This window comes from Odontesthes bonariensis, chromosome 9, assembly GCF_027942865.1.
Source record: "Odontesthes bonariensis isolate fOdoBon6 chromosome 9, fOdoBon6.hap1, whole genome shotgun sequence".
NCBI lineage: Eukaryota > Metazoa > Chordata > Actinopteri > Atheriniformes > Atherinopsidae > Odontesthes > Odontesthes bonariensis.
This window is the reverse complement of record NC_134514.1, coordinates 18,575,126-18,603,101: the sequence shown is the minus strand read 5'-3', so window position 1 is coordinate 18,603,101 and position 27,976 is coordinate 18,575,126. Positions and strand designations below refer to the sequence as shown.

At 41.9% G+C, this 27,976-nt stretch overlaps 1 protein-coding gene across 2 annotated transcripts in view; it reads right to left on the bottom strand.

Annotated features, from left to right (window-relative positions):
• cbl (Cbl proto-oncogene, E3 ubiquitin protein ligase) overlaps window positions 1-27,976 on the bottom strand; it is a 35,759-nt gene that overhangs the window by 5,931 nt on the left and 1,852 nt on the right. Inside the window, exons 2-12 of one of the 2 annotated variants that reach the window (XM_075473485.1) lie at window positions 23,079-23,326; window positions 11,934-12,080; window positions 10,781-10,952; window positions 8,368-8,489; window positions 6,978-7,115; window positions 6,112-6,199; window positions 4,773-4,904; window positions 4,395-4,613; window positions 3,414-3,545; window positions 1,824-2,240; window positions 90-178 (exon numbers count right to left, since the gene is read on the bottom strand). In XM_075473485.1, the coding sequence (XP_075329600.1) occupies window positions 90-178; window positions 1,824-2,240; window positions 3,414-3,545; window positions 4,395-4,613; window positions 4,773-4,904; window positions 6,112-6,199; window positions 6,978-7,115; window positions 8,368-8,489; window positions 10,781-10,952; window positions 11,934-12,080; window positions 23,079-23,326 (1,904 nt within the window). The remainder of the gene's footprint in view (window positions 1-89; window positions 179-1,823; window positions 2,241-3,413; window positions 3,546-4,394; window positions 4,614-4,772; window positions 4,905-6,111; window positions 6,200-6,977; window positions 7,116-8,367; window positions 8,490-10,780; window positions 10,953-11,933; window positions 12,081-23,078; window positions 23,327-27,976) is intronic. The other variant, XM_075473486.1, reaches the window with a different exon arrangement.

Here is a 27,976-nt window from a genome sequence, read left to right as displayed (position 1 = left end):
AAATCAGCCGAACGTTATGAGAGAAACTTTGTGAACACAAGCGAGCATAAAGCATGTCCGTAAGTCATTACAGGAAAGGTTTAAAGTACCTGTTTGCAAGCGCGTAGATGGCGTTAGCCGAGGATGACGGTTTCACTTTGGGGTTGTCATAATCTTGACAAGCGAGAGCGGCAAAATTCTGCAAAAAGGAAACAGAGTCTGACATCTTACTGACGTTATAACGAGAAATGTGTTTACATCCAAACACAAATCTTGAACTGCCTGGCATTTCAGAAAATGGGCTTTTTTCAGCCATTTTTCTCACAGCGAGATGGAAAGAGTGATGCCACTCCTATTTAGCAGCTAGTTGACTGAACTTAATCTGGAAAACTGGTGTGGAAATAACAAGTAGATTTATGGTCGAGCAGACCTCCCCCTCCTCCATGCCTTTCTATTGGTAGCTGGAAGGGTCATCCTCCAGCTAAAAGGCTGCTGGATTGATCCCCAACTTCCAAAGTTCACATGTTCAAGTGTCAGTGGACGAGACACTGAACCCCTCCAGTGCCCCTAAATATAAGTCATTTAGAATAAAACAATCTGCTGAATACTGTAATTTCTTGGTTTAAGCATGCCCCAAATGACTTCTCCTTTGACTAAATGACTGCACAATGCATTGATCAGTGAACTTTTCCCCCTATTTTCAGTCAGATGCTGGCCACTTGTTAGACACTTAGAGCCAAACATATTTGGAAACCGTTAAGTTTTGTTATTCTAATAATTCATCAAGACATGTTTCATTTATAGTTATATGGCACAATGAATGTAGGCTTAAAGTGCAGACGCAGCTTTAACTGACACCCAAATTTGAGGGAGGATTTGGGAATAAAAATGTATCATTTGGATATGGATGCCATTTCTGGGCTCCCACACTATCCAATGAAAACAGCTCATTGTGCAAGTGAAACGGGCCATTCTTAGGCTGCAAAAACAAAAAGAAATCCCTCAAAGAGAGAGTGAGAAATATGGAGGGACCGAAACAACATTTGAGTACATTCTGAGATGAGACAAAAGAATGAAGAAGAAGAGTGCACTGGCCAGCGAACATAAGAGGCCTAAACATCTTATAAGGTAAAGAAGAGCTCCTCAGCAGCACTCCAGAAGAAAGGCACATCATTGTCCAAGTCTACAGAACACAGAAAGTTCACCTAAACCTGCCAAACATTGATTAGTCAATAAGATAGAGCTTAGGCCAGAATAGACTTATAAAACCTGGAACAGCACCCTTTAGACTGATGAAATCTGTACCCGAATGACAAGAAGAAATCAGTATGGAGGGCTTTGAATGATTCATGGCGTACATCATCATCAGGGAACACAGCATGGACATTCATGGTTTCTAATGACCCTGCTTGACTGGTGTTTATTGATTATGTGACAAATAACACAGCCTGCACAATAAATCCTGACATGAGCCGGGATGCAAAGTCTGCTCAGATTCAGCCAAGTTGATTGGACGGCCCCTCACATTACAAGTGAACAACGACCCAAAACCTTCTGCCAAAGCAACCTCAGAGGCGAAGGTGAAGAAGTGGAATATTCTGCAATTCTGAGCCAAGACCCTGATCTGAGGAGAGCGTTTGTAAAGGCCTCACAAAGAAGCAGTCGTCGGTTTAAAACTGGATCTGCACTTTAAGCTCAAAGACAGCATGTTGTATCCAAATACTTACTGACCCATCTGTAGATTCCCATTTAACTTTCTTCACCTTTCAGTTAGCATTAACGTCGGAGCTGTGCGTACTCGTAGCTGAAGTGTGAGTCACATGTTATATCGTGGTTGTTCTTACCAGCTGGTGGTCCAGGCTGAGGGAGCTGTTGTTCTTCGGAGAGTCTGATCGAGTGTCCAGAGCAGAGGGCAGTGCCAATGGGAGAGAGTGTCTGTTGGACAGTTCCCTGACACCTGTACCAATGTCTCCTCCCAGACTGGAGACCTGGGTGGATGAGGACGATGAGGAAGACGAGGATGAGGAGATCGGGGCCTTGGGAACAGGCCTAGAGTTCCAGTCAGCTAAAGGACGGTTTGGGGGTGTGGGAGGGACCTTATCTCGAGGGGGCTCCCCTGGAGTGCAGGGCAGGGGCCGTCTCTGAAGCCGGCTATCAGGGGCCGCCCCAGCTATGTGGGGTCTGTCTGGAGGAGGAGGAGGGGGGAGGTCCCGCAGTGCAGGGGGAAGGGGAAGAGGCTTGTCTTTGTGATGAGATGCTGCCTGGAGGGGTGACATGGAAAAGGAGGGAGCCGTTTTAGACAACACACTATATACAGATGTGAAACCAAAGAAGCGTGTTTACGTGTGTGGGCAACGGTTAAGAAAGAGAACCACTGTGTATACAGTTTTCATCCCAATGAGCAACATGCACGGTTTAGATGAGTGATAGCAGGGTAAAAGATTTGTAACCTGCAAACAATTCAATCTCTACATCAACAGTTTACATCAATCTGCATTTGAACAGTGTAACAGTAGAAAAGCACATTTTCACAGAGCTGGGTAACAACAGAAATCATTCTTCAAGTTCAAGCTGGCTTTGCTTTTTGTTTCGACTCTGTAGGTGTGACACATGAGCCCAGTAGTTAGTGAACCAGCTGCAAAGCAGAGTATTTGAGAAGTTTGTGTAGAGATGGAAAAAAAAAAAAGGGGTTTTGAGTGAAACTGAATTTGCTCATGTGTTGAAAATATGGCCAGCAATTCAAATGAAGGGTAAAATCCAACTATGCAAAATAAGCATTGAAATCAGTAGAGAGAGGAAAGGTAATGTGTTAGCCTGACTAAAACTTCACTTCATACTTATCAGACAGATTTAAATTAATCCTGAATGTTTACATTCGACTGGACCCAAACATGGGCCGTGGTACTCTGTAGGTTCCCCTCCAGGGCTTTACCCTTAAGTAACAGGAGGCTGGTAACAACAAAGAATAAACACGGCATGCCAGGGATGGCATGCATATCATTTGTATAAAAAGCTAGAAGTTACATAAAAAATGTAGAGGTTTTAAGGTGTTGAAAGTTTGTGCTCAACGTGATACCATTTCACCACCAGCTAAATAGTTTCAGTTGTTTTGGTGTGTGACAGAAAAAGCTCAACCTGAAAAAGTCCAATACTAACAAACTGAAAGGGGGGGTGTAACACCACCTATCGGAGCATTGTCAGAGATACTTCAGTCAATAAATCGAATTCCTCTTCTGTGCTTGTATACAGGGACAAGGACATTTGTCCAGTTAAATATCCCACTTGAACAGTAAATATAGACTGAATCAACGATGCATGTAGATATCTGGAGGGCGAAGACACACAATTTGTGGATGCTTTGTGAAGCTGATACATGTAAACTTCTTTCTATGCCCTCTGTTGCCTGAGTAAGGTGCTTTCGCTCGTTCAGTTACCTTACTGGTGACCCCAGGACTAGAGGCACCAGGCGGGTTCGGAGGTCTATGTGGTAATAGGTCAAGTCGGGGAGGCACTGGGGGATAAGAAGACTGAGGAGCCATGGACATGGGTGAAGGGGGGCGCTCCACCTGGATCACACACACACACACACACACACAAAAGTACCAAACACCCATTACATCTAATCAACATTTCAACCTGAACAGGTTTTGTTTACAACCAACTCTCCATGACATGATTAATGTTAAATAGGTTTCAAATCTGACAAACAACTATTTTGTGGCATAAGAGTGCGGGGAGGAAAGAAAAAGAAAAAGAAAAAAAATCCAAAACTTGCTTTGTTCTAACGCAAAACACAGATGAGACGTGCACAAGTGCATTTAAAGAAATGGTTGAAGACACTGGGTCAGGAATCGTAGTAAAAGAAGTTCCAGGGATCACATCAAAGTGTGTGTGATCTCAGGTGTTCATCTATTTTCACATTAATGCAAACAGAGGTTCTCAGAGGGACATAAAAGATGTACGATAGGAGTATGCCCCAGATATCAAATACCTAGAGACACACACACACACACACACACACACACACACACACACACACACACACACACACACACACACACACACACACACACACACACACACACACACACACACACAAAAAAGCTATTTCTACCTTGGAACCATGAAAGATGAAGATGAAAGACTTCAGATACAAGATGTAAGCTTGATGCTCAGAAAAGGGGAGAAGGGCAGGACAGGGAGTTTTTTTTTTGTTTCTTATCTGCACAGAGATGAGTCTCTCAAAAACAGCAAAGAAATAAAAGAACAGCAGAAACCCATGTGGTGCACCCAGGATGCTTATTCAATGAAAATGGCTTAATTAGTCTGCCCACTGCCTTTATCATTACTGGAATCTGTGAGCAAACTAAAATCACTTCTTTTTCAGTTAGGTCAAGGTCCCCCCACAACCGTACCTTTGTACAGGCAAGTTTGCTCATCATGAGGTGGGGGTCTTCAAGTCTGTCGTCGTCATCGTCGTCGTAGCTGGGAGACGGTGCACCCTCAGCTCCGAATGTGCCCCTACATGAGCCTCCACTGTTGTCCTTGGGGTCAAACGGGTCTACAACTATGGGCTCTGTACCTTTGATCTCACAGCGACAAAAAGGACACCCCGTTCCCTGACCCTCTGACTCCTGCAACACAGGCGGAGATAAAAACAAACGCACACAAAAAAAAAAGGTCAAGAATGATTTTAGAGGGGGTGTACGTGAGAGCCATTCAAAAGAGTTCACCTCTTAACAACAATAAGCTATGACTCTTAACCAACCCCTTGCTTCCACCCACGCTTTTACCTGCCAGGCAGTGAGACAGGAGGTGCACATGAGATGACCACAGGGCTCAATCTTCACATCCTTGTCATTCTCAGCACAGATCTTACAAAGCTGGAAAGTGGAGCCCATCTCACAGTACAGCTCATATTGCTCCTGAAGGGGAGAGAAAACAAAAAAGAAATCAGCGTTAACACCGCCTGAGATCATTTTGAGAAGAGCCTGGGAGGACTGTGAGAGTTCATTCAAATGTGTAGTTGTATTTTTAGTTTCAGCCCTTTGATAAAGCTAAACGAGCCTGTCGATAACCTTTACAAACCTCTGAGAAAATATCTCACAGTTCCGCATCTTCCTCAGTAACAGCGTCGTGAACTTAAATGTGTTAACATGACGCATTCACTTCAACGAGAAAACCATTAAAAGGGGACATATCGTCACTCGTCGTCTGTAGCCTACCAGCTGTGCATGGTCCAAAAGGGGAAAACAGCAGAAAAGGGGAAATTTAAGTATCAGTTTGGTGTGGTCTGAGCTCTCAGGTTACCCACTGAATACTCTCTCGTGCAGGAATAATGCGCTCAAAGGGTTATCAAGTACAACAGATCACAAAAGAGGCAGATCCAGAGGAAGAGAGGGGCGGAGTGGAGATGATTGGGTTTCTTATTGCCCTGAAACGATCCACTTAAATAGAGGTGTAAATTCAAGACAACGGTGCTGCTGTACCGTCTCTTTGGGATTAATGTGATCAAAAACATGGAATTCATTTGCCCCCAAGAAAATTGTCAGCCTTTAGAAAAAGGGCATAATATGTCACCTTCAAGTCCCTAAAAAGGTACAAGCTCAGTGTCATGTTTAAAAACAACCTCAATTTTCTGCTAATGGAATACTCTGTTGAATAAAGCCAACGCTTCTATTGTTTAAAGGTTACTCGTAATTAGAGCCTGAGCAGACTCTTTAAAATAAAGGTATTTTTGACGCCTCCTTTAGAAAGTCGAGCACAAAAAGTTCAACCCAAGCAGCTAATTCTTGCACACTGCGTTCTTCAAGGGCAATTAGTGTTCAGCAACACATACAGAAGGGAAAAACATTTTTATTTTTTTCCCTCCCCCATCAACTTTGCCATTTTACATCTACTGGTTAGTCGGCCACATTAACAAGCTCAGTTCCTATAGAGGTTATCATGTCATGCACTGCACTGTCAGACTGTGGTTTCTAAGAGAGGTTTTCTCTGGGCTGTGTGTCCTCTCAAAAAAACAATAAAATATTAAATCTAATAAAAATAAAAAATAAAAATACACACACACACACACATATATATGTATGAAGTATATAGTGTGGACACAATCCGATAGCATGTTGCCCTGACCTGTGTGACTTTGATGTGGTCTTGAGGTGAAGGCTCACACAGTCCTGTTAGGTCAGGGTTTTGGGTCCGGCCATCGGGGAATAAATAGCTGGAGATGGAGAGGCACATCAAATATGTACTCGCACAATTCTCCTGTAAGTACCCTTGAATAGTCTGACATGCATTTTAACATGAAAGTTATCATCATTATTAGTTAGCATGATTATTAGCATGTGGAGCTAACCGGCTGCGGTAATGAAAACATCTGTTTGCTCAATTCGTTTGATACAAGTTGATGCATTTATGCTGCGTAACTACTATACAAATAAGTCAGACACTGTATTACCATCTGATAAATGGTTTGTAGATACAGGCCATACACTTTTAGAGGCTTTCCCAGTTTAAAAATCAGCATTTGATTACAGGTTGGGACGGGCCAAACATAGCTGTCATTAAACAAAGGAATCAACGCTGGCGTAAAGAGATGAGTTTCATGCCAGCCAGTGAAACCACTGACTGATGTCTACATTAGTGATCAACAGTTCTACTCTGGTTATGATAACAGTGGAATGATGGAAACCAGCAAGACGATATGCGTGGATTGGCTTGGAGCTGAAAGGCAAATGCAAGATGTGAAACAGAGGTTGCTAAGTTCACAGACAGATGCTTGCTTTGTAGCAACAGAGGGCAGGCAAATAAAAAAATATCTAAAGAGAGAGAGAGAGGGGGAGAGATAGAGAGAGAGAGAAGTCCTACGTATAAAATTGCATCAAGTGAAGACCACAAACCATTCACAGAGACACTGAACAGCAGCTCAGAAGTTCAGACCAAAAGCCACAAGAAAATGACAGATATAAGTGAGCCAAAAGAAATGCCAGTCGACTTACAATCCTTCCCTAAAACCGTCTATGAGGGCCTGGAAGAGGGGTTTATTATGGGGAATGGTTTGGAGAATATTTCCATCTGCGGTCACGTAGCCGATAGCCCACTGGCCCAGCCGTGTGCAGCTCAGTCGGAAGATATAACTGAAGAGAGACGAGAGGACACGGTGAAAGTGTTAATATGAGAGAGTGCAAAGACACCCTGCAAAACAGAAACATCTTCAAGTATACATCTTCAACAAGTGTCATGCACAAAGTAGGCTGAGATGCCCCAAAACCTCCAATTTGTTCTCCACATGGGGATGGTTCGTTTTGCAAACTGTCCGCGTTAGTGTGGACGAGGCCTGAAATCGGTGCTAATCTATCGGCTAACTAATCTCTGGTCAAAACCGTCGAGCAACTCGGAACTTTCCACTGCTTGTCAATGTAAATTAAAAAACTAAATGAAGCACATTTGGACCAACAGTTATTTGCAACTATCATATGTGGAGTAGACGAAGAAAGAACTCGTCTACTCCCCAAAATGAAGTAAAAGAGAGACTTCTTTAGTCTCTTCCTGACATCTCCTCTCTTGTATTTGTTCATAAATGTATACAGCAAAATTAGCCTGATTAGGTATTAACTGGCCTTCCCTGGAGCTGCATTAAAGACGAGCTGGACACACTGGCCGGGCAAAAAAAAGAAAGAAAAAGAAACGCATCCTGTTAATTCATACCAGATGAAACAAAGGCGGGAATTAGGATTTCCTCATCAATGAATGGACTGAGTAATAAAGCCCACTGTGTCGATGTTGGGCATTGGTAGTACCAGCAGATTTCCGGCAGCAGCAAACTCTAATTCAGAGTGTCAAATCCGGCGCTTGCATCAACCAGTAACTGCTCGGATGTCTACGTGGCCCTACGCAGGCCAGGCCTGAAAAGTGACATCAGCTCCCAGTGTACAAACAGGCCATTGATGCAAAGTACCAGTGCCAAGCCGCCCAAGACACTTCACACTAAGCTCACACACACACACACACACACACACACACACACGCTAAAGCATGAATCTGGCACCAAAATTGAAGTCGTGCTCCTGTGTCCTTATGGTCATGTAAAGCCAAATCTCGACAATCGACAGACCCTGAGAGCTTCTGTTAACCTGTAACTATGAGTGGAAACACACCAGCATGATTATGTGTTGTGCTCTTATCATTGATATGGAGGCGTTCGGTGCCAACACTCATCCTAACAGAAGCTGATGAAAGACAATAAACATTTATCTCAAGTCGATGGGAGGACACGAACAATGACAATTTGGATATCATTATATTGATAAATATGCACTCAGTTATGCTGAAGACTTCACATTTTCTTTTTTTTTTTTTTTTTCTTTTCTCGTCATCGTTATGTCTCACCTGCCGGGCTTGTGGATGAACTTCTGCAGCCGAGCTTTGACCTCATCATATGTGAGGAAGGCCATGTACCCTGGGTGAGTAACTGCCAAGCTGTTCCAGTTCCGCAGCAGGGATGACCAAGGCTACACACACACACACACACACACACACACACACACACACACACGCACACACAAGAAAGAGAGAATGAGTCATCTGATGTGTGAGTGAATGGACACAGTAAGAACAGTTAGATGGAAAGTAGCAGACTGCTTCTAATACTATTCAGGAAAAAAAGGTGAGTCATGTCTACAGGCACTCATGCTCCTGTCCTTAAAGACTAATTGACCCAAATCTGCCCATCCAAAAAGAATTACGGGTAAAGACGTCTGAGAACATAATTCACTCATAACACATAGATTGCTGGAATGAGCAGGTGGTTCAGCAAACTGCTTGCACCAATCTGTCTGGTGTGAAAGGAAGTAGAATTAACACATTCATAGCTGTGGCTGAGCTGTAAACACGATAAGGAGCAAAAAAAAAAATGTGAGGTGGACTTATAAGCCTTCTTGGCCTTGAGCAAATGTGGTCAAAGTAAGATGCGGGCTATTTGTAGTATTCGTGCACAGGAAGTGGTGAGTTCAGACTGCTTGCCTCTGTTAAAGGTACTGTACCTCAATTTTACCTCCATTTCTTTTGTGCATTTCATTCTAGTGTCTTCAAAGAGGACCGCCTTGGTATGTAAAAGTACCATGAACAATGTAATTTCCAGTAACGCTACGTTCATTTTTCAGTTGCCTCTTAATACCGTTTGGTTGTCAATTAAATTTAAATGAGCTCCATGCAAAACAAGCAAACAGAGCAGGCAAAGAAAAAGAAAAAAGAAGCGTTTTATACCAAGTTTACTGCATGTTGAGGACAGAGCATCAAATGTACTCAGACTCACTTCCTCTTATGGGTTTGAGGACATTTAGGAGGCCTTTTTTTTTTTTTTTTGTTCGAGGGAGAGTCACATAGGAAATGTCAGTAATGTGTTTAGGCTTCATTAAGCCTGTCTTGGCCTTGCACACAAGTGGCACTCAGGGAATAAACAACATATGCTTCTGCATGCCAGATTCAATGCAAAAAAAGTTTCAGATGCAGGAAATGAAAACACAGCTCGCTGGGAAATGTCCTTTGTTGCAATATTGTTACAGTGCTGATAAAAAAAAAAAAAAAAGCCTGCATCCTCTGAAGATGATGGTCGATAAACCTGCCCTATTGTACTCCCTTTATTCTTCTCTTATCTTACTTTTATCTGCCTTTCTATCTGCTGTAGCTTCATTCCATACTAATGAGGAGGAGGAGGAGGAGGAGGAGTTTCTGGAGTGCTGTGCAGCACCTGCACGCTATAAATACAGACTGAAATACTTCAAAAACCCAAGAGTCATTTTCTGCTACCGTGCATATGATGGAGAAAAAAAAAATAAAAATCACAAGCAAACAAGCGTCGGCCTGCACTTAGCTCTTTACCTCTACATAGGTCCCAACACATAAGTCGTGTGCTCTATTAAACACAAAGTTCAGTAAAGGTTTTGGCAAAACAACTCAAAGTGAACGCTCGACAACCACAAACTACAAGGTTTACACAGAAGGGTCTTTGTACGAGAAAATTACTCAGCCTTGGCATTTATTGCTTGTCTCGAAGTAAGAATGTAAACCTTACTGGGACAGCATCCAATAAATAAGGCCTTGAATGTTAAGCTCTATTAGCTGCGGGCAAGTGACTGATTTTTTTGTCAAAGGCAAAACCTAACAGGGGGGTTTGGACAGTTATTTCATTACCATACATAACATACAATGAGCAGGTGATGAGGATTCTTGCTGGTATGATGAGCTGAAACTAGATCAGCATGGGAAATATAAAAAGAATGGGGCTGTCTGTTTGCCACTTTAATGACTACAAATAAAACTACAGGTTTCTAATAAAACTTTCAGATGCATTTATCCGTAGGATAAAAGAAAAGAAAATATTGGGACTTAGGCTGTATTAATGCCTCCTTAAACTTTACTCTTTTTACCAAAAGATGCAAAGAGATGGGCATTTGGCGCATGTGTGGAGTGCCTTGGCCCATATGATGAGATGGATTTGAACCCCCAACCTTATTATCTGAGAATGTCAGTTTGGCTTTTAAAAGCCCGGTTTCATACAATTTGTGTTGGTTCAACATGATGGGTTCCATGTGGATAAGTAATTTTTTCCTTCTAGTGTCATGCAAATGTGCTTAGTGGAACGCCGACAGGCATTATAAAATGTATCCGACTGATTTAAGTTCATTATGTGCTGCTTAAGTGAAAACTCTTCCTACACCAAGACTAAACAATCGCTATGGATTCCATTCCCTCCCATTCACTGCACATAATCTGTGTGTCCGTGTCCACGTGTGTTGCCTACCTGGAATAGCCTGGTGAAGATGTCAAACTCAAAGACAGAGATGTAATCGTTGCAGGTTAGATCTATAGTGGACTTGAGGGCCATGGCTTCCAGCCCGGAGCTGATGGGATGAAACTCATGGAGAGACTGACGAAACACTTTCCAAGGCACAATGGTTCTGTAACACAGGAAACTAATCAAATGATCAGATATCCTTTACAAAAAACTGAAAATAAGACATATATATCAACCCTTATAAATGATCCCAAGAGTAAAATAGCTAAAGTTACAAGAATAGTTGTCCTAAGCTTAGAGTTCTTATTCCATTTTATTCCACTTTACTAAATTAGAATCAGTTATCTCAGTGGTGTTACACAAACATATATATATATATATATATATAAATAAAACCTGTAAGTAAAGACGAGCCACATTTCTGGTCTAGAGATAAATTCAAGAGACAAAATTGGAATGACTGGTGTGTGATTAAAGGAAATGCTGTTTGGTCGAAGCTATTCCAGCACCAAGTGCAGCTTTAAATGTCAGCGGTCATTGATACAAAGTTGATGTGATCTTTTAAAGAGACAGCTGCGTGAAAATGAAAACATAAGTTTTCACGGTTCACCCCCCCTCCCTGAATTAACTAAATTTATATTAAAAAAACCAACAAACAAACAAAAAAAAAAAAACAGAATGTGACAAAGCAATTTCATTGAATAGCCGAACAGTCTGGCCTCAAAAGGTTGTGATAAAAGCATAATTTTGCCATTTTATTTCAGGTTGAACAAAAAAAAAGTATGGAATAAAAAAGCAGTTTGTTGCCTCTCTCGTGTTTTTTTAATGACAGCTTGGGTTATCTGAGGTTACAAGTTTCTCATTTAGCAGTTGATAGAGCAGCTTTGCAGGGTGGTGCCTAGTCAAGGACCAGTTTCCTTAAATTTGCAACACAAATTCCCAATCAAGCTGAGATTCGGACCTTTATACTGTACTGTACTGTATAACTTAACATTTACCCCAGAAAACTACATTATCAAACTACTGGTGTGTGTTGGGATCTTTTACTGTGTTAAGAAACTAAATTCCACAAAGAACAACCTGTAAAGGATGCTGATTCGGGAACCGCTTGTGTACTAAGTCAATATATGCATAAAAAGCCACACATTATGATGCTTACTTGTCCCCAAAGGCGCGCCTCCAGAACTCGGCAGCATCCGCTTTGGTGATGCGGAAGTTGTCACCTTGAAACAGACCGTTGGGGAAGATGGCCTTCAGCTCTGCCAGCATGTGACTGAAGATGAGCGACAGCTTGGTGAGATTCCGTCTGAGAAAGCAAAGAACCATTTTTAATCATCGTACTGGTATAACGAGACCGTCGACATTTTGACACCAGAGCACGAGTAGTATTTTAATGGCACAAATTATAGGGCGTGTCGGCATTCAATGCAAAATAAATTCACAACATAAATTCTACTAAAAGTTGAGCTGATTATAATGTGAAAAACAACAACAACATTTTCTCTTGGGAATGAAGCACGGCAGAAAATACGGCAGAACAGAAGTAGTATGCATATAGTCAACCATAATTAGTACCCACTGAGAGTTGATTGCTAAGCCATGAGTGGAAATGCAAAAAGTCCCAGTGATACAATGCGGCTGATTGTCAGTTGATGTTTAAATCAAACCCTAAAATGATGCTGTGATGACAATGAGATCCCTTTGGCTTCCAAATCAGAAAAACAGTTAATCTGCCAAGAAATACACCCACATTCTCCCCTTGCACCAATTCAAAATGAGCACAAGGAACACATCAGCAAACAGGAATGATGACTCCACTTTAACACGAAGCCCTTCGTGCATGCTTTCTAAAAACTTTTAATTTCCTCATTTATCTTTCAGCTGGTTTCCGTGTCTCTTCCTGTCAGAGGAGACGAGGAACACTTAAACCATTTAACTGTCAGGGCAGACGACAGTTAAATGGTGTAGGAGATATATCACTTAAATTATGTCCCGTCAGCTGCTTCGGATCAATGTTAAAGTTTTGTGTCTGACCTCCACTCAACCAACACTCGACTCCATCAGAAAGCCAGCAGTTTGGAAATGGTTGGAACAGCTGAGCTGGACTTTTTTGTTGGTTTTATTTCGAGAGAAACTTGAAAATAGCTTAGCCTCACCTCTTGGAGAAAAAATAAAAAAATAAAAACATGCGCTGAATGTAGGATGTATGCTTCCATAAGAAGAAGATATTGTTGCTACTAATCAATGCAGAGGATGGATGGTAGTAAGCAGAGAAAGCTTCAGGGTGAAAGTATGTTGCTGTTTGGCTTCACCCCCACAGAGATTTGTGCTAAACAGCTTCCCCAATAGTCACAGGTTCAGGGAGGAAAAACAGCAGAGCTCAGTGGCGTACACATTAGTTCACAGAATGACACAGAGAGGCTGGGACACCCTACAGCTCTGACTCGGTTGCAAAGGGCTGGTCAACAAGCACAGAGGAGAGGAAATGACTGAGGAGTAGGAGAGGAAAAAAAGATGACACAATGAGGAAGCAGAGAGGAGAACAAATGAGAATGACATAAGTGAGAGGGGAGTGTACGGAGAGGAGAGGAGGCTAGGAAATGCGAATGGCCCCCCCATAATGTCACTGCATCCCAGCACCTCATAACAGTATCTGAAGCATTATTCTGAGAAAGCCATGATTTAAAAAGGGAGCACAGAGGGAGATTGTGCCAGGATGTCGGGCGGGGTGAATTGACATGCACGATGGAGTCAGCAGTGAGAGCGCTGCTACACTGCAGCTGCCTCACACCACAGTACACACCCTATGAGTGGAAAGAGTGAATGAGGAAGAATGACAGTACGAGAAGATGGATGAATAAGATTAGTGTATGCAGACGCCCGGCAAAAACAGATCAGTGCACATCAGATGGACGGTTTACTTTAGTGAGAAAAAGACTCACTCACAAGCTGGGAGAAAAGTGTTTTATATTAACACCCTCTCAGAAGTAAATGATCCTTGAACAGTGGCCACTTGTGTAATTGGATGTCTCATCTTCTGAAGTGCTCTTCCCACTTAAAATCTGCACCAAAGACTCAAAGCTGGGAGCAGCAACAGTTGTCTTTGAAGCCAGGGTGACGCTCATCAGAGATGCCGAGTGGCAAATGAGACTTTCTCAACTACTCTCAGCATTTCCCTGAGGAGCTCATGAAGCTCACCTCACAGAGTCTGCACGTGAAAAGCCGGCGTTTGTGCCACTGCATTTCTGTGCGTTTTCTTCAGCAGCTATAATCTCTGGAGGTTGTCCTCCCGTTTCTTGCTGCATCGGCCTACTCAGCCTCAAAGCTGCTGTCTCATCCATTCCTTTATCAACCTCTATACTGTGTACTTTCATCTAAGTCACAACAGCCTGCCTCGTACTTTGCTTTTATCTACAACTCAATCACATGAAGACCATTTTCCTAACCCTCTCTCACAGCTCTCATTTCCACATCAAGGCAAGGCAAGGTAAGTTTATTTGTATAGAACAATTCAACAACAAGGTAATTCAAAGTCCTTTACATAGACATTAAAACAGTAAAAATAAAAAGCATGATTTAAATTTTAAACAAAAAAGAAAGAAATAAGAACAATAGATAAAATCAGTAGTTAAAATGTGATTACGTTTTGAAACTCAAGCTTCAGATTTGGAGCTTCATTCAAACGCAGCTGAAAATAGGTGTCAGGTCTTCAACCTGGACTTAGACACACTGAGTGTTTCAGCTGATCTGAGGCTTTCTAGTAGTTTGTTCCAGACATGTGGAGCATAGAAGCTGAATGCAGCGTCTCCATGTCTGGTTCTGACTCTGGGAACTAATAAAAGACCAGATCCAGATGACCTGAGGGGTCTGGAAGGTTCATACTGGGTCAGGAGGTCACTGATGTATTTTGGTCCTAGACCATTCAGAGCTTTATAGACCAGCATCAGAACTTTAAAGTCTATCCTCTGATGGACAGGCAGCCAGTGTAAAGACCTCAGAGCTGGACTGATGAGGTCCACTGTTTTGGTCTTAGTGGAGACATCAGGGCCAGTTTGCCATCTTATGAATATATCTATCCACACAAACCGCCTTGAAACATTGGCTCATCTAACTAACTACTTGAATTAATTTCTTATTCACAATAAAATGCTAATGATACGCATGTGGATTCTCACAGGTGTGACAGTTTATACAGACACATTGAAGACGTTAGTATTTGTCTGGGAATTTTTATGTAATTTAAGAAACCAAAAGACAATTGATTCTCATCAGTTTAAAAAATATTTATATTGGGCAGCCTTTGTTACATGGCTGCTCAGTGGGATGGAGTTACAAGTAAATCCCACACGGATTTATCCCACTGATCTGTGGATAAAGTAAGACAGAAGACAAAGTTATATTCTGAACAAAATGTCAAAGAGGCCAGGCATCGTGACGCAGTCTGTGGTCTGGAATAACTAAAAAAAAAGTCAAAAACAAAAAAAAAAGTCAAGAGCCAGATTTGACAAATTTCTAAAATTTGCCAAAGCACCAGACAACTAAAATCAACAGCTAGGCCATCTGAAAACTGCACAACAGAAGCCATTCTGCTGACATGTCAACAATTAAAGTTCAAACTATGACATTTAGCATTGTGGGATTGTGGTCTGGTAGAAATTAAGACAACATGTCTCCTTATGATTATAAGTTAGGCTTAAGGAAACAATGCCAAAACCGCAAGTGCATTTTGACTCCAATGTCGAAAAAAACAAAACACCTGCATCGCCTTTTTAAACTGACTCACGCCCCCACTAAAAATACAAAAAAAAACAATGTGAAAGCAAAAGAGGAGAGCAAAGCTATATGAAACCAGACTTTTTTTTTTTTTTTTTTCCATGAACGTATAAGGAGAAAAATGTGAAAACCAGTGACGAAAATGTGCATCATCCACAAGTCTGCTCATAAAAGAATTCCACAAAATCCTCAGGACACATGCAGGAGAAGCAGTTCATGAAAACAACGCTGCCAAATGATGAAAAGAACAAGAAGCTCCACAGGAAGTAGAATCATGCATCTTTTCAGTGAAGAGAAAAAGCAGAAAAACCCCAAAACATGTGACCGTTTATTTGCTAGTGCACTATGAAATATTAAAATAGTGTTTGTGGCGCCGAAGCCTCAGATCAAGATGTTTCAGTATTCAGTTCACTCAAACACCTTGATAACCATCGATCTGTATAGACATTTGAACCAGCTTTTTTATATCGAGGCATTTTGCTTCCTGTATTCAACTGACTTCGTGTTGATGAGCATATGTTCACCGTTTCTCAGCCAAACGGCAGAGCTGAGCGCAGTAAGTTTGATGAAGCCATTTGTTAGATTTGCAGCACACACACGATCCTACTATCCAAATGTTTGTCCAAAACTGTGCCCATCATTTATTTATACTGCCGTAGTTGCATTGAAAAGAAGAAATAAAGACAAGGAAATCGTTAATCCCAATTATCTGTGTGCTGATCGACCATCGACATTTTCGTGATGATTGGGACAGCCGTGCAAATTCATAAAGGACAAGCTGATATCTGTTTCAGCTCGTCTCGGCCCCTTTCTGTCCTTGTCCTTCTCCATCCTACAATAGCAGCTCTGTAGAGTGTGTGTGTGCGTGTGTGTATACTGGGAAGTGGCCAACACTTCAACAGCCAACCCCAACAACCGTTACTGCCATTTAAGCTGCTGTGCCAACAGTGACAATGCAGAGTGGGCAACTAACCATACAGGCTGATTGGATCCACCCTCGATTGTCATGACATTTGTGTACTTTTTTGAAGAGCGTCTCTCTGTCATTGTTAACCGTGACCAATGCAAATCACTGAACCTTTCATCAGAACACTAGCTTTTTGTCCTCCTTCCCCCTCATGCTATAGAGTGACCTCTGACCTTGCAGCTGGCTGCTCCCTTCCTGTTTCCTGCTGGCTCTGATAAAGTAGTGCTGCTAGCCAGCCAGCACCGCACTGCGCTAATACACCGCTGCACAGTCAGTTCGGGTCAGCCTAACAGAACGAGAGCCTGTCTAGAATGGCACAGCCACAAGTAGCTCCAATATTATCACGCAGCTGTATTTTCTTTCCTGCTCAAGACGAAAAAAGTGAAGGCAGATCAAACAACAATGGAGCCAGACGACAAAGCATTTATTTACTTAGTTGCAACAGTTTAGAAATGCATTGAAGCTACATCAGGACTTGGTGGTGAAGGATTATTACACTTCAAGATCAGCAAGATACAAAACTCTTGTTCGTCATCACTTCTCCACATAGAAAATTTTATGTTACTTAGTCACTTTTAAGACGTCACTGAATTGGGAGCAAAACGTCTCTTCCTCTTTGAGGAAACGCACAAACACAGAATGCGTCATATTTACGTAGAACCAAGCCCCCAAGAGACCATTGCATACTGCGACATCTTTTTTTGTTGATGGATCAGTTTAATAAATCAAAGAGATGAGCAAACTGGTTCAGGTAAACGTGAAAGGGAAATAACGACCCCTAAAATCGTGATGCTGTCAGCATGTAAGAGGCACAGCAGGCATATTTTACTGAACTGTTCCTATTCCAAAAAAAAAAAAAAAAAAAAAAAAAAAAAAAGAAGTACCCTTTCTGATGGTTTGTGGCAACGCTGTTATTTCATCTGATGGTTTTATGACGTCAGGCAGTCACAGTGTGAAGGTGAATTACAAAATACAGGCATTTCACCACAATGCAAAGCAATTCTGCTTTTTTTTTTCTATTCACACTTTGTGTGCTTGGTGATGCTACGCCATTTGCAATGTCTGTCAGATCACATTTTGGCCCGTTGATGATCCGAGGAGAGAAAAGGGGAGCATCCTCTTCCTTGGACATGGGTTATGAATATATCAAACATCCCATTTTATATTGTAGTGAACAGAGACATTGGCTTCAATCTTCTAAATAACTCTTCTGTGTTTAAAATTGTCACTTTCCATTTAGCTTTAGTCATCACTTCACAAGCTGAACTCTCAGGAACTGGCGTCATTCCAGATCTCCATCAGGAAACAGACATGACGGCACAACGCATACCCATCCAACACCACGCTTAAGCAGTGACCCCAAACTGACTTTTTGCTCCTCACACAAACTCCCGAATAAAGAGAAGAAAGCCCGAAAACAAATAAGAAAGAACATATCAACAGTTCCGTTGTAGCTCAATCAGCTCGATAGCCACATATCTGCGCTCATTGATCCCTTTGTGCATAAATACCAAGTGCTTGCTGTACCCTTCAAGGCAGGGAAGATGGTCGGTTGAGTCATACTAATCACTATAATCTAATAATGTGAAGACTACATGAGTTGGCTGCTCACCGGCAGTCCTGCGACTTAAATAGCCATGACGCTTTACTATTTTTATGTGCATGTGTGTGTGTGAATGTATGTGTGTGTATGTATGCACATAACTGCTCAGTGAGCCACAAGCTACACGAGTAGGAAAATGTAACTGAAGCCGAAACACCCGCAGCTTCTGAAGTGTGAACTGTGTTTTCCATTCAGAGTACTGATAGCCATTTGGCTGTTAGGCAAACCACTAAAAGCTTCTCTAACTTCACTCCCAACTTCCGACCGTATCCAACAAGCCAACTGCCAAGACTCCCTGCTGTAGCAGTGCAGAGAGAGGTAATATTTGGTTTGATTGATTGATTTTTTTAATATTCCTTTTGCTTGGTACAAAGACTAGAGCCAACGCATTCAAGAAAACAGCAGTGGAGGCTGTCTTAGATAGGGGAGGGTGAGACAATAAGGCTAAAAGTGGGTTTAGGCATTAATATGTGGAAAAGATAAACCTCTGTTACGTTAACCTGAGCTGTATTAGGAGATTACAGGGTGTTATTTTATTTTTTTTAAAGATCACTACAGTTCAAAGTAGATTGATATCATTCTTACTCACTTCCTGTAAGTCTCAGTAAGTAACTTACCAACAGTATTACTTTGCGTTTCAGTTCCACTGGAAACAATACACCAACTATTTCTCTCGTAGGCAACTGCAGCAGTACTGTGAAACGTCCGCGTGGAGCTAAATCATCAAGCAAAGAAGAAAAATCATGCCATCGGCTGCTGATAAAACGGGGATGAATGCAAACTCTCACCTGTAATCGCTTTGATCTGACATCGCCGCAACGTCCTATTGCATTTCCTAATGACTCCATCTAAAACTACAAACACAAAGATTTCCTACAGTATAGCTAGAGATAAGATGGGTTTTCAGATAGGCAAAGTAGAGAGCTGCGTTCTCAGAGATGGAGCTTTGTTTCACATGGTAGTCGGCTACAGAATAGGAAGTCACAATATAGGGCAAGGTCTTAGTGAACCAAAACAGGAAAAGATGAAAAATAATGTTTGCAAATTTTAGAGGTTGAGTATAACACAAGGCCGTGCTTTTCTATCTTCCATTACAGACAACACAGAAGGCACTTTGCTGTGAATGGACGGGCGCTGGATTGCACACTGCGACGTCTTTTCATGCAGATTCGAGGGCATCAATAAGATCTGGTCACTCCGACCAGCGGAATGAACTCTAAAACTGAAAACTGTGGCCTCAAAACAAATGTATCAGACACGTCAGACACAACACTTGCAGTCTAGCCAAGAACCCGTCCCAAACCACTGAAAGACTAGATCTCATACAAAGCATGCACCACCACCACTGCGGTTCAGATGAAGAGGCAAAAACTGGTCTGATCTTTTAGAAAAGTAGGAATTCAAATGAAAATGTAATACTGAGCAGAGAAAAATTACTGTCTGATGATAATTAACATTTCAAAGCATTTCATTTGAGAATTACATTTGTTAAGAAAAGAGAAAAGGAAAGGCTTCCCTAATACTAAACTGAAGAGAGCTCAAATCTCCCGACAACTTCCAAGTATCACCATTTTTTATGAAGCAGCCTCTGAATGCCATGGCAAGAAAAAAGAAACGCACCCAATATATCATTTAATGAAAAGCTCAACAATAGTCCAGCTGCAAGGAAGGTTGAATGAGTAGAAGCTTTAGGAAGTTGTTCCTACTGACCATTGTAAAAATCACAGAAGCATGTCTGGAATGCATTTTTCTATTGTGTAAAGATCTGATGCAAACGCTGTCAGTAAAGGAAAGTAGGGAAGTTAGAGGAAAGTGGGGGGTGAAAAAGAAAAAAAGAGGGAGTCATGAGGTGCGAAGCAACATTTAACTTGGGCTGAGCTTTGAGTGCATTGAGAGTGTGACAATCCTGTCTTCTAAAAAGGGCGGGGAAATAAAGAATATATATATATAAATATATATATAAAAAATTCAGGATCAGGAACAAATATTGTTGCCTTTAAACATGACAAAAGCAACACCGTGGATGTGTGAAGAAAAGATGCAACAATGTCCGTCCCACTGCGCAGCTGTATTACCCTGAAGCTCACCACTTCCTGTACCCAGCTGGACCTATCAACGGTGGTCAGGATGCAATGGCAGCGTAGCTCAGGAGGACGATCAAACAGACTCTGGAGAGGTCAAAGCAGTATCCGGGTTGAGCCATGGGAGGGGAGCTTGTCTGAGGACTCACTGAGTAACCTTACAGTATGACTGCTCAGAAACTGCGGTGTGTAATATTTAACACATTAGACTGTATGTAAATAATACACTTGCCCCTACAAATCAGCGGGTACCAAAGACCAAGTCAAAGGTCAATAAACAAGCCCCAGTTTAAAATCCAACTCTGTTTGTTTGCCTTTTGCCTGTTCGAACAGCAGACAAAACTGTTGCACTGACTCGCCAAACATTTATTTTAATGTTACATCAAGTATACAGATTAACCTGGTTATGATGAGACCCTTTTACTCGGTCTTCAGACCAGGCAAAAGAAAGCTTGCTCTACGTTCAGGCAGAGAGTAACACAGTTGAGTAAAGACCAACTCATCTCTGCGTGTGTCTTCCGCATCTCGAGACCAGAAATGTCGGGGTGTGCTGCGTAAGGTTAGAGGAGGAAGTGCATGACGCAAACAAGGAGGAAGTGCTGACTGTGTTTGGCTGACTCTGACTAAATATGGTGTTAATAATTAAATCCTGCTGACAGTAGACTCACTTTTATCCTCTTTTTCTACTACTCCGGCACAATAGTGAACCACTTTCTTTTCTCCTCTCCGTCGTGTATGAACATACTGTAAATACACACGTCTCCACAAAACTCGGCCACTAAAGTCGAGACAAAATTCAGCAGAGTTGCTCAACAGACATCAAACCCAGGTTTATTCCACACCACCTCAACTCTTGATCTCTGAAGCTAAACATTCTGTGTGGCTCAGAAGGGAGTGAAGTGGGGGTGGGTGGTGGGTTAGATAAACAGAGGATCTAAATCTCTGGGGAAGACGCTGCAGAGAAGTTTGCACGGCACCACAATATGGCAAGTCCACCCACGCTGCATCTAGGGCTCTGATGACAAACAGATCCTTCTTTCTGATTTGAATAAACCGAATAAGGCGCGATGGGTCCCTTTTTGTCATTAGAGGAAACAACTTTTAAGCCCCTATGCTGACTGCGATTGCAGAATAATCCTTTTTTTAAACAGTTGAAGTGCTGCCGAGGACTGAGAAAAATTCTATCCTCACAGACTCGTCAGTCTCAGCCGTGTGCGAAGCTCAGCTGCAGCCTAAACACTTACTAGTCTCTCTCCAGCGTCTCAACATCACTGGTTGATTCTATGGCATTCTTAAGTGGACCGATAGCCATTGGTTAGTGTCACAGACACGGCCTTCTCCACTCAGACAATAGCAGTCTTTGTGTGTAGTGCCTGGCTTCTCTGTGTGTGTGTTTCCTCAGCTTCGAGCTGGAATTTCTTTCTGTGCAGTCTCTCCGTGCAATGAAGTGATGATGAAAATTAATTTTCACACTGACAAGTTGCAATGGCTCGAAAGAAAACAAAATTGATCTGGTAAAAATAAAGAAGTGGCTGGAGCAAAAGCTTCCTCTTCTCTTTGGTTGCCTAGGTGGGTTTGGGTTTTTTACCTTTTCGTTTTTTGTCAGTAAGATTACGGTCACGACAGCTCACTGAGGAACTGAGAAATAAGATGATGATGGATGTCTTTGCGGACTGGCTGGATAAAACTATTTCAAAACAAGAAATAGTTTTATAACAGAGCGAGTTATGTGAACGTGTAAGAAAATCAAATATCTCTGATTCAAGCAAGGGGATGAGTTGGCATAAATTCAGAAGAAGCAACACTTGTTACAAGTTACCTCCACTGTGCCCTTTACCCCAGTCAGAGGGCATTTCAATGTTTTTATGCAGAGGACTCAGCATGACGCTAGTTCAAAAGAACACACATGCATACACTCATGCGCACATGCTCCATCTCTAGAAATGCAGCAAACCTCAGAGGGCTACTTTGTGGGCAAATTTACACCCCACTGGAGTTTACCTCAATCATTCCATCAAAGCTCTAGAGCTTTCCAAACTAAGGTGCAGTCGGCTCATGCAGAGATTCCCTCTCAGGTCATCTTCCTGATTTCTCATCTTTGGTGCTTGACCAGCATGTATAACACGTAACTCCTCATGTATAACAGAACACGAAGCACCCCTTACACCCAGAGAGTGCTCGATGCGGAGCACGTCACATTAAATGCTTATCGTTGTGTTGCACCTCAGTCTGAAAATAACAATGAAGAAAAGCCCTATAGGAAAAACATACCTACACACATATGAATTAACCCAAAAGCAGATTCTTATTTGGAACTTCGGCTCTCAGCCAATGACTTCTGTTCACCTCTCTCCACATCGGATCAGAATCCTAAAAACAGGACGACTGCTTATTGTCAGTACAGACGGTAATCTTTGTGTTTCCAGGCAGACGGAGAAGGAATACTTAGACTGAAGAAAAGACCTCGCATGTGGCAGCTACAGGGCACAGTTAAGAAGATGGCAAAGATAGAGAAGCACAGAAACAAAGTGACAGGCAGCTGTAGAATGAGCACTATTCTGACCACATTTGCTCACATGCTCAAACCACAACTCCATCTCTCCTCTCGTTTTGAAACATCTTGAGCTACAACCACCCCCGAAGGCTGGGAATGGGTGCCACAGCCCACTGTGCCTCCACAGTCATAATTCTTCAAAATGAGTTGCCAAAGACTTTGCACAAATCCAACTATTTCAGAAGGGTTCATTAAAGTAAAATGATCATAATGGCTCGGCAGTGTTGCTTGAGAGATGAACTGAGACAGCAACTACAGCCATTTTCAGACCATTCACCTCTGATGAAATATCCAGTTATTGACCTGAGGGCATTCCATTTACTAACCTGGGCTGTGAATTCTCCTCATACATGCGTTCCTTGCCCTCCTTGAACAAGCTGATGGTCTGCTTGGTCTTCTTGGTTAGGTTCTCCATGAAGACCCGGAAGTACTCGTTGTCTCCCAGAGTCTCCATTTTCCCCTCGTAGCGAGACAAAATGGTGCGCAGGTGCTGGTAGGTGTCTGGCAACAAGTCCAGGATGTAAGGGGGGCTGTTCTTCAGAGCCAATTTGGGGTTTTGGCAAAGCCGCACCACCTGCAGAAAGGGAGGATGTGAGGGGGAGGACACGACAGAAAGATAAGAAGTGGGTTCAAGAGGGTACGAGTATGAAGAGAGAAGATGAGTAGAAAATGAGCAGGGAAGAGAATGGATAAAGAAAAAAAGGCCATCAATGGACTGTCTCGTGTCATGTTCATTCTGTTTATCAGCAAGGCTTTTTCTATACATATATGACACAAAGAAAAACGTGGAATAGCTGGTGTAGCTCAGCACTTCACCTGTAATATTTTCAGAGACGTCAAGAAGGAAACATGGCAACAAAGACAGACAGATCCCGGAGAGCCCAGTCAAGCCTGGGGCTTTCAGTTGATACATTATGTAATGGAGTACACAAAGTGCGTAGCAGAGATTCAATCCCTAACTGCATGGCATCATTAATTAATGCAAAACGGCTGCACTTCTTCCATCCAACTACACCACACACAAAGGGAACGCATAGAGAGGGGTGGAGGAAGACAGAGCCACACCTGCACTGATCCGCCAAAAGTTTTCCGTTATCATTGTGAGGCCAATGAACTCAATTCCTATATTCATCATCTTCTTGCAGAGACGAACACTTGCACCCTTTTCTATAACTATGACATCTAACAGGTTGCAACAGTTTGGAGAGGCTGTTGACGTGTTTACACTTCCCCATTTTTAATCTGCACAGCCTCTGCCGTTCCTGCACAGAAAAAAAATGTCTTTACTCAACATCTGAATGTGATTACCATGAACATTTGAACAGCTGAAGTACAGACTGTTGAACTGCAAAAGTTAATACGCGCTCGAACTTCCAAGCAATCGCACACAAAGGAGCGGTAAAGGGCGGAGAGTGATGATGATTGGCTGGTGGATGGCTTTCTAAATCATTAATCTGGACCTCCGCCGCTTGGGTTGGAATCAACTTCACGCTTGAGTGAAACACATTTGATGTTTAGTAATATTCAACCTGCCATCACTCATCTCACTGTGCTGCTGCACTGCGACTGTGTCACTTTGTTGACCCCTTAAAAAAAAAAACTACTAAAAAAAAAAAACACCTCCTTAAAGCCTAAAACAGCCATGAAGCTCAGTACGGACATGACAGCCGCCTGCTACCACTGGACACACTCACGTCCAATCTACTTGTTTGACAGCAGAGCTGCAAAAGTCCACTTCTGTTAAAGAGTGTTTTGAAAAATTCAGCCTGTCATTTCCTCATTTGAGCGACAGCCCTAACAGAGGCCCGACTGTCAGATTCAGTTGTGACCAAACAATTGCACGCCAGCAACAGGACGTGGCTCATTCTTTGTAGATCGGGCCAAATTATTGTCTACTAATCACGTTAAGAGTGTAAGAAAGAAATACGGCAGGAAGAGCACAAGAGGAATGTCGTTCTGAATTTCCATGCCTCTTATTTATTAGAGTCAGCAGTTTGTCATCGTGGGAAAATGAGACTTCAAAACTCTTAGAGGGAATGGGCTTTTCAACCATCATCAACAGAAGAACAACAACAACAACTCACTTTTATGTACGAATAAACATTCTTCAAACAACTTATGCCATTGCTTCTTTTTTAATGCTTTACCGTTTCTTCTTCACAAATCTAAAGGCAGCAATGAGTAAAAAATCAACACCAAGTTGACTGAGAAAAACTATTTAGGAGCCATTCTAATAACAATTAATTACTGCTTTTCTTATGAATATATGAAAACAATATAATATAATTTATCAGCATTCATTTTAGCCATAAAACAGACTGCATCTACCGATCGTTTCTTTTGTTTTTAAGAGCTACTTGAAGCACTTTACACTTCAAACTGCATTCAGACTGCGATTAGCAGCAGAAGACGTGCCGCCATCTCTGCCATCCCATTAAGAAAACAAATGATTAACCGACTGGGGGAAAAACAGAAATATACCATTAGAGTAATCATTAGCTGTAGCATGACAGTTGGCTAATGATAATCATCCCGATTCTCATTCGCATTTACATTCAAGATACATGCCATGTGTCACAGTCAGAAATCTACATGTTGGGAAATTCTACTTTATACTTTGGCCACTTGGCTCAGATCAACTGTCTCATCATCAATGCATCCAAGGCATTTCAAAAGAGAAGTCATCACTGATCGGATATTTTGAGAAGAACTAAATTCAAAACTAAATGTTTTCAGATTGAGCCGCCTTCATCACTGTCTGAAAAGTCAGCTTCTTTCTGATGGTGGGAATAGGTGGCCGACTGATTAAATATTGCATCAATATGCAGCAACATATCCACATTATAAACTTCTGAAATTAGTTCAAAACAAATCCAGTAGTTCCAATGAACCTACGGTATAATTTTTTCATCTACCTGAATTAGTCAAGCTTAAATACAAAGGCGCCTGTACGCGTGTATGGCTAACATGCCTCGGTGTAGAGACTGTTGCATCACACAAGTGAGGAGAAAACTCTACGCAGCAGTCACTCGATGCACTCCAGAGGAGCGGTGAACTTCAAAGAGATAAGGGAAAGGCAGAAGGGATTACACACGGGATGCTCAGTCTTATCATACAGCTATGGATTTTTGGAAAAAAAGTGGGATTTTGCAGCCTGCTGGGACGCTAAAAGTACAATATCACAGTTGCTACTCCAACGCTTTATTTCTGCTGGATTTAACGTCTTTTCAGAGCCTATCAGCCATTACCCCCCACCTAATAAAAAAGAACTGTAAAAAGGAGACAACACGATGGAGTGTAATTGAAATTTAGGGTCAGCTTGCTAAACTTGAGACCGCAGCCTTGCTGACTTTTCATGGAATGGCAAGAGAGTTTGTTGGTTTACAAAAAAGTTAGGATGCAACTTTAGTAGAATCAATGGTATGTTTTTTTTTTGTGGATGTTCCATATTTTTAATAATCTGCCACTGAACTGATAAGTAATATACAAATAGTACCAACACTGGGTCTTAATTCCTTCAACATTTCTGCACGTGTACAAAAGCAGGAGGTCTACAATGGTTGTGTCTGAAACCAGATAAGACTATTGCAAAGGTTGACACCACTAGCATCAGCACCTGCCACGCTTACACTCAGTCAAACACGTTACTGCATGCCCACATAAGAAGCCACAACATCTGGGAGCTCTCATACGTCTGCTCATATCAAAGCGTGTGTCTTGAAATGACGGGTCGACTACCTGCGAGCTAACGCTGCATTCCACCCTTTCTTTTTTGATTGATTGATTGATTTGAAGATTCTACTCCTGGCACAGACGCCGTAGATTTTCAACATCAGGGTGCACGCTGTTTAAATCTAACCAGCTTAAAGAAAACTGGCTTTGCTGGAATAACGTTTGCCGAAAACAAGCACTTTTGAGCTTCCTCGGCCTGTTTTTTTTGCCCGTCGTCTAGCAAAGTAACAGCTATTTGTTTCATTCTCCTAAGTTTTCACTTCACCAGCCAACACTGTCGATTTAAACTTGTTGAAATAGGACAAAAGTAATCAGCGACACAAAAAAGGCAAAACATGCCCCAAAATGCATCTTCAGACATCTCATCTGGTACAAAACAGAGTTTAAGATAAGGTGAAAAAGGCTATTTATAACCATACATCTCCATGTAAGCACAAACGTAAAGCTACGGCAAAGAAATGGCTTTGAGAGACATGACCTGAACGACATCCGTAATCTACGATAAATACCTATCTAATTTAAAGAGATATGCATTGCCAGAATACCGTTCCGACTACAACTTCTGATTTAGGTTGATGAATGCCTAATAAGTCCGAGGCACACCGCAATGTGAAGGAAGAGACTGAAATGAAACAATTTAAAACAACTTTTTACGCTTAAAAGTTCAATTTGGAAGTTTCCTAATGGAAGATATAAAGTGTTGCACACAGCTGCGGGGAGGCCACATGCAATCAGGGTGCAAAGGCATTCAAAATACATTTAAAAAAAAAAAAAGCCTTTGTGCTTCAGTGCATACTTTTCCTAAGTGATAGGACACACTGACCTGTGCTAACAAATTCCTCTCAAACTCAACAGGTTTTAGCACATAGATCCAGCTTTGCTATAATGATTACCATAAGAATAGGTAGTGTGGCCAACGATGAAGAAGACGTCCCATAATCTTGATAAAAATTTAACTTAGCCGCTGCGAGGGGGCTGTTCGCAGAGAAACTGCATCAGAATTGCGGAGGTGTTGGTCAACACCTCCAGATTGGTCAAACTGGCTGAGTCGTGGTTGGGCTTCAGGAAACAGCAATAATTCTGCTGCTATTTTAAACAGTCTGAGGGAGAATGAAGAAAAAAAGAAAAAAAAAAAAGAAAAGAAAAAAGACTGGGTCCTTCAGCCATTTCAAGAGGGAAGATGCCCTTTTTCATCTTGCCAGTACTTCCCCCAAGCTGCTATGTGTCAGATAAACTCAGCTTTGTTTGTAAAGTACTTTTCAAACACAAATGCAGTTGAAAGTGCCTCCCAGAGCATAATCACGCAGAAGTAGAAAATACATTTCCAAATTTAAACTATTTAAAGGCATAAATGAGGGCATGAACCAGGTTAATTTGCTTTTCTTTTTTTTTCTTTTTTAAATCAAACTGCAGAAGCTAAACTAACTGTGCTCGTTGGTTTATGTGGTCACTGGTCCAGTCATCTTCTCAGCAGTCTTTCATGATGTATAGA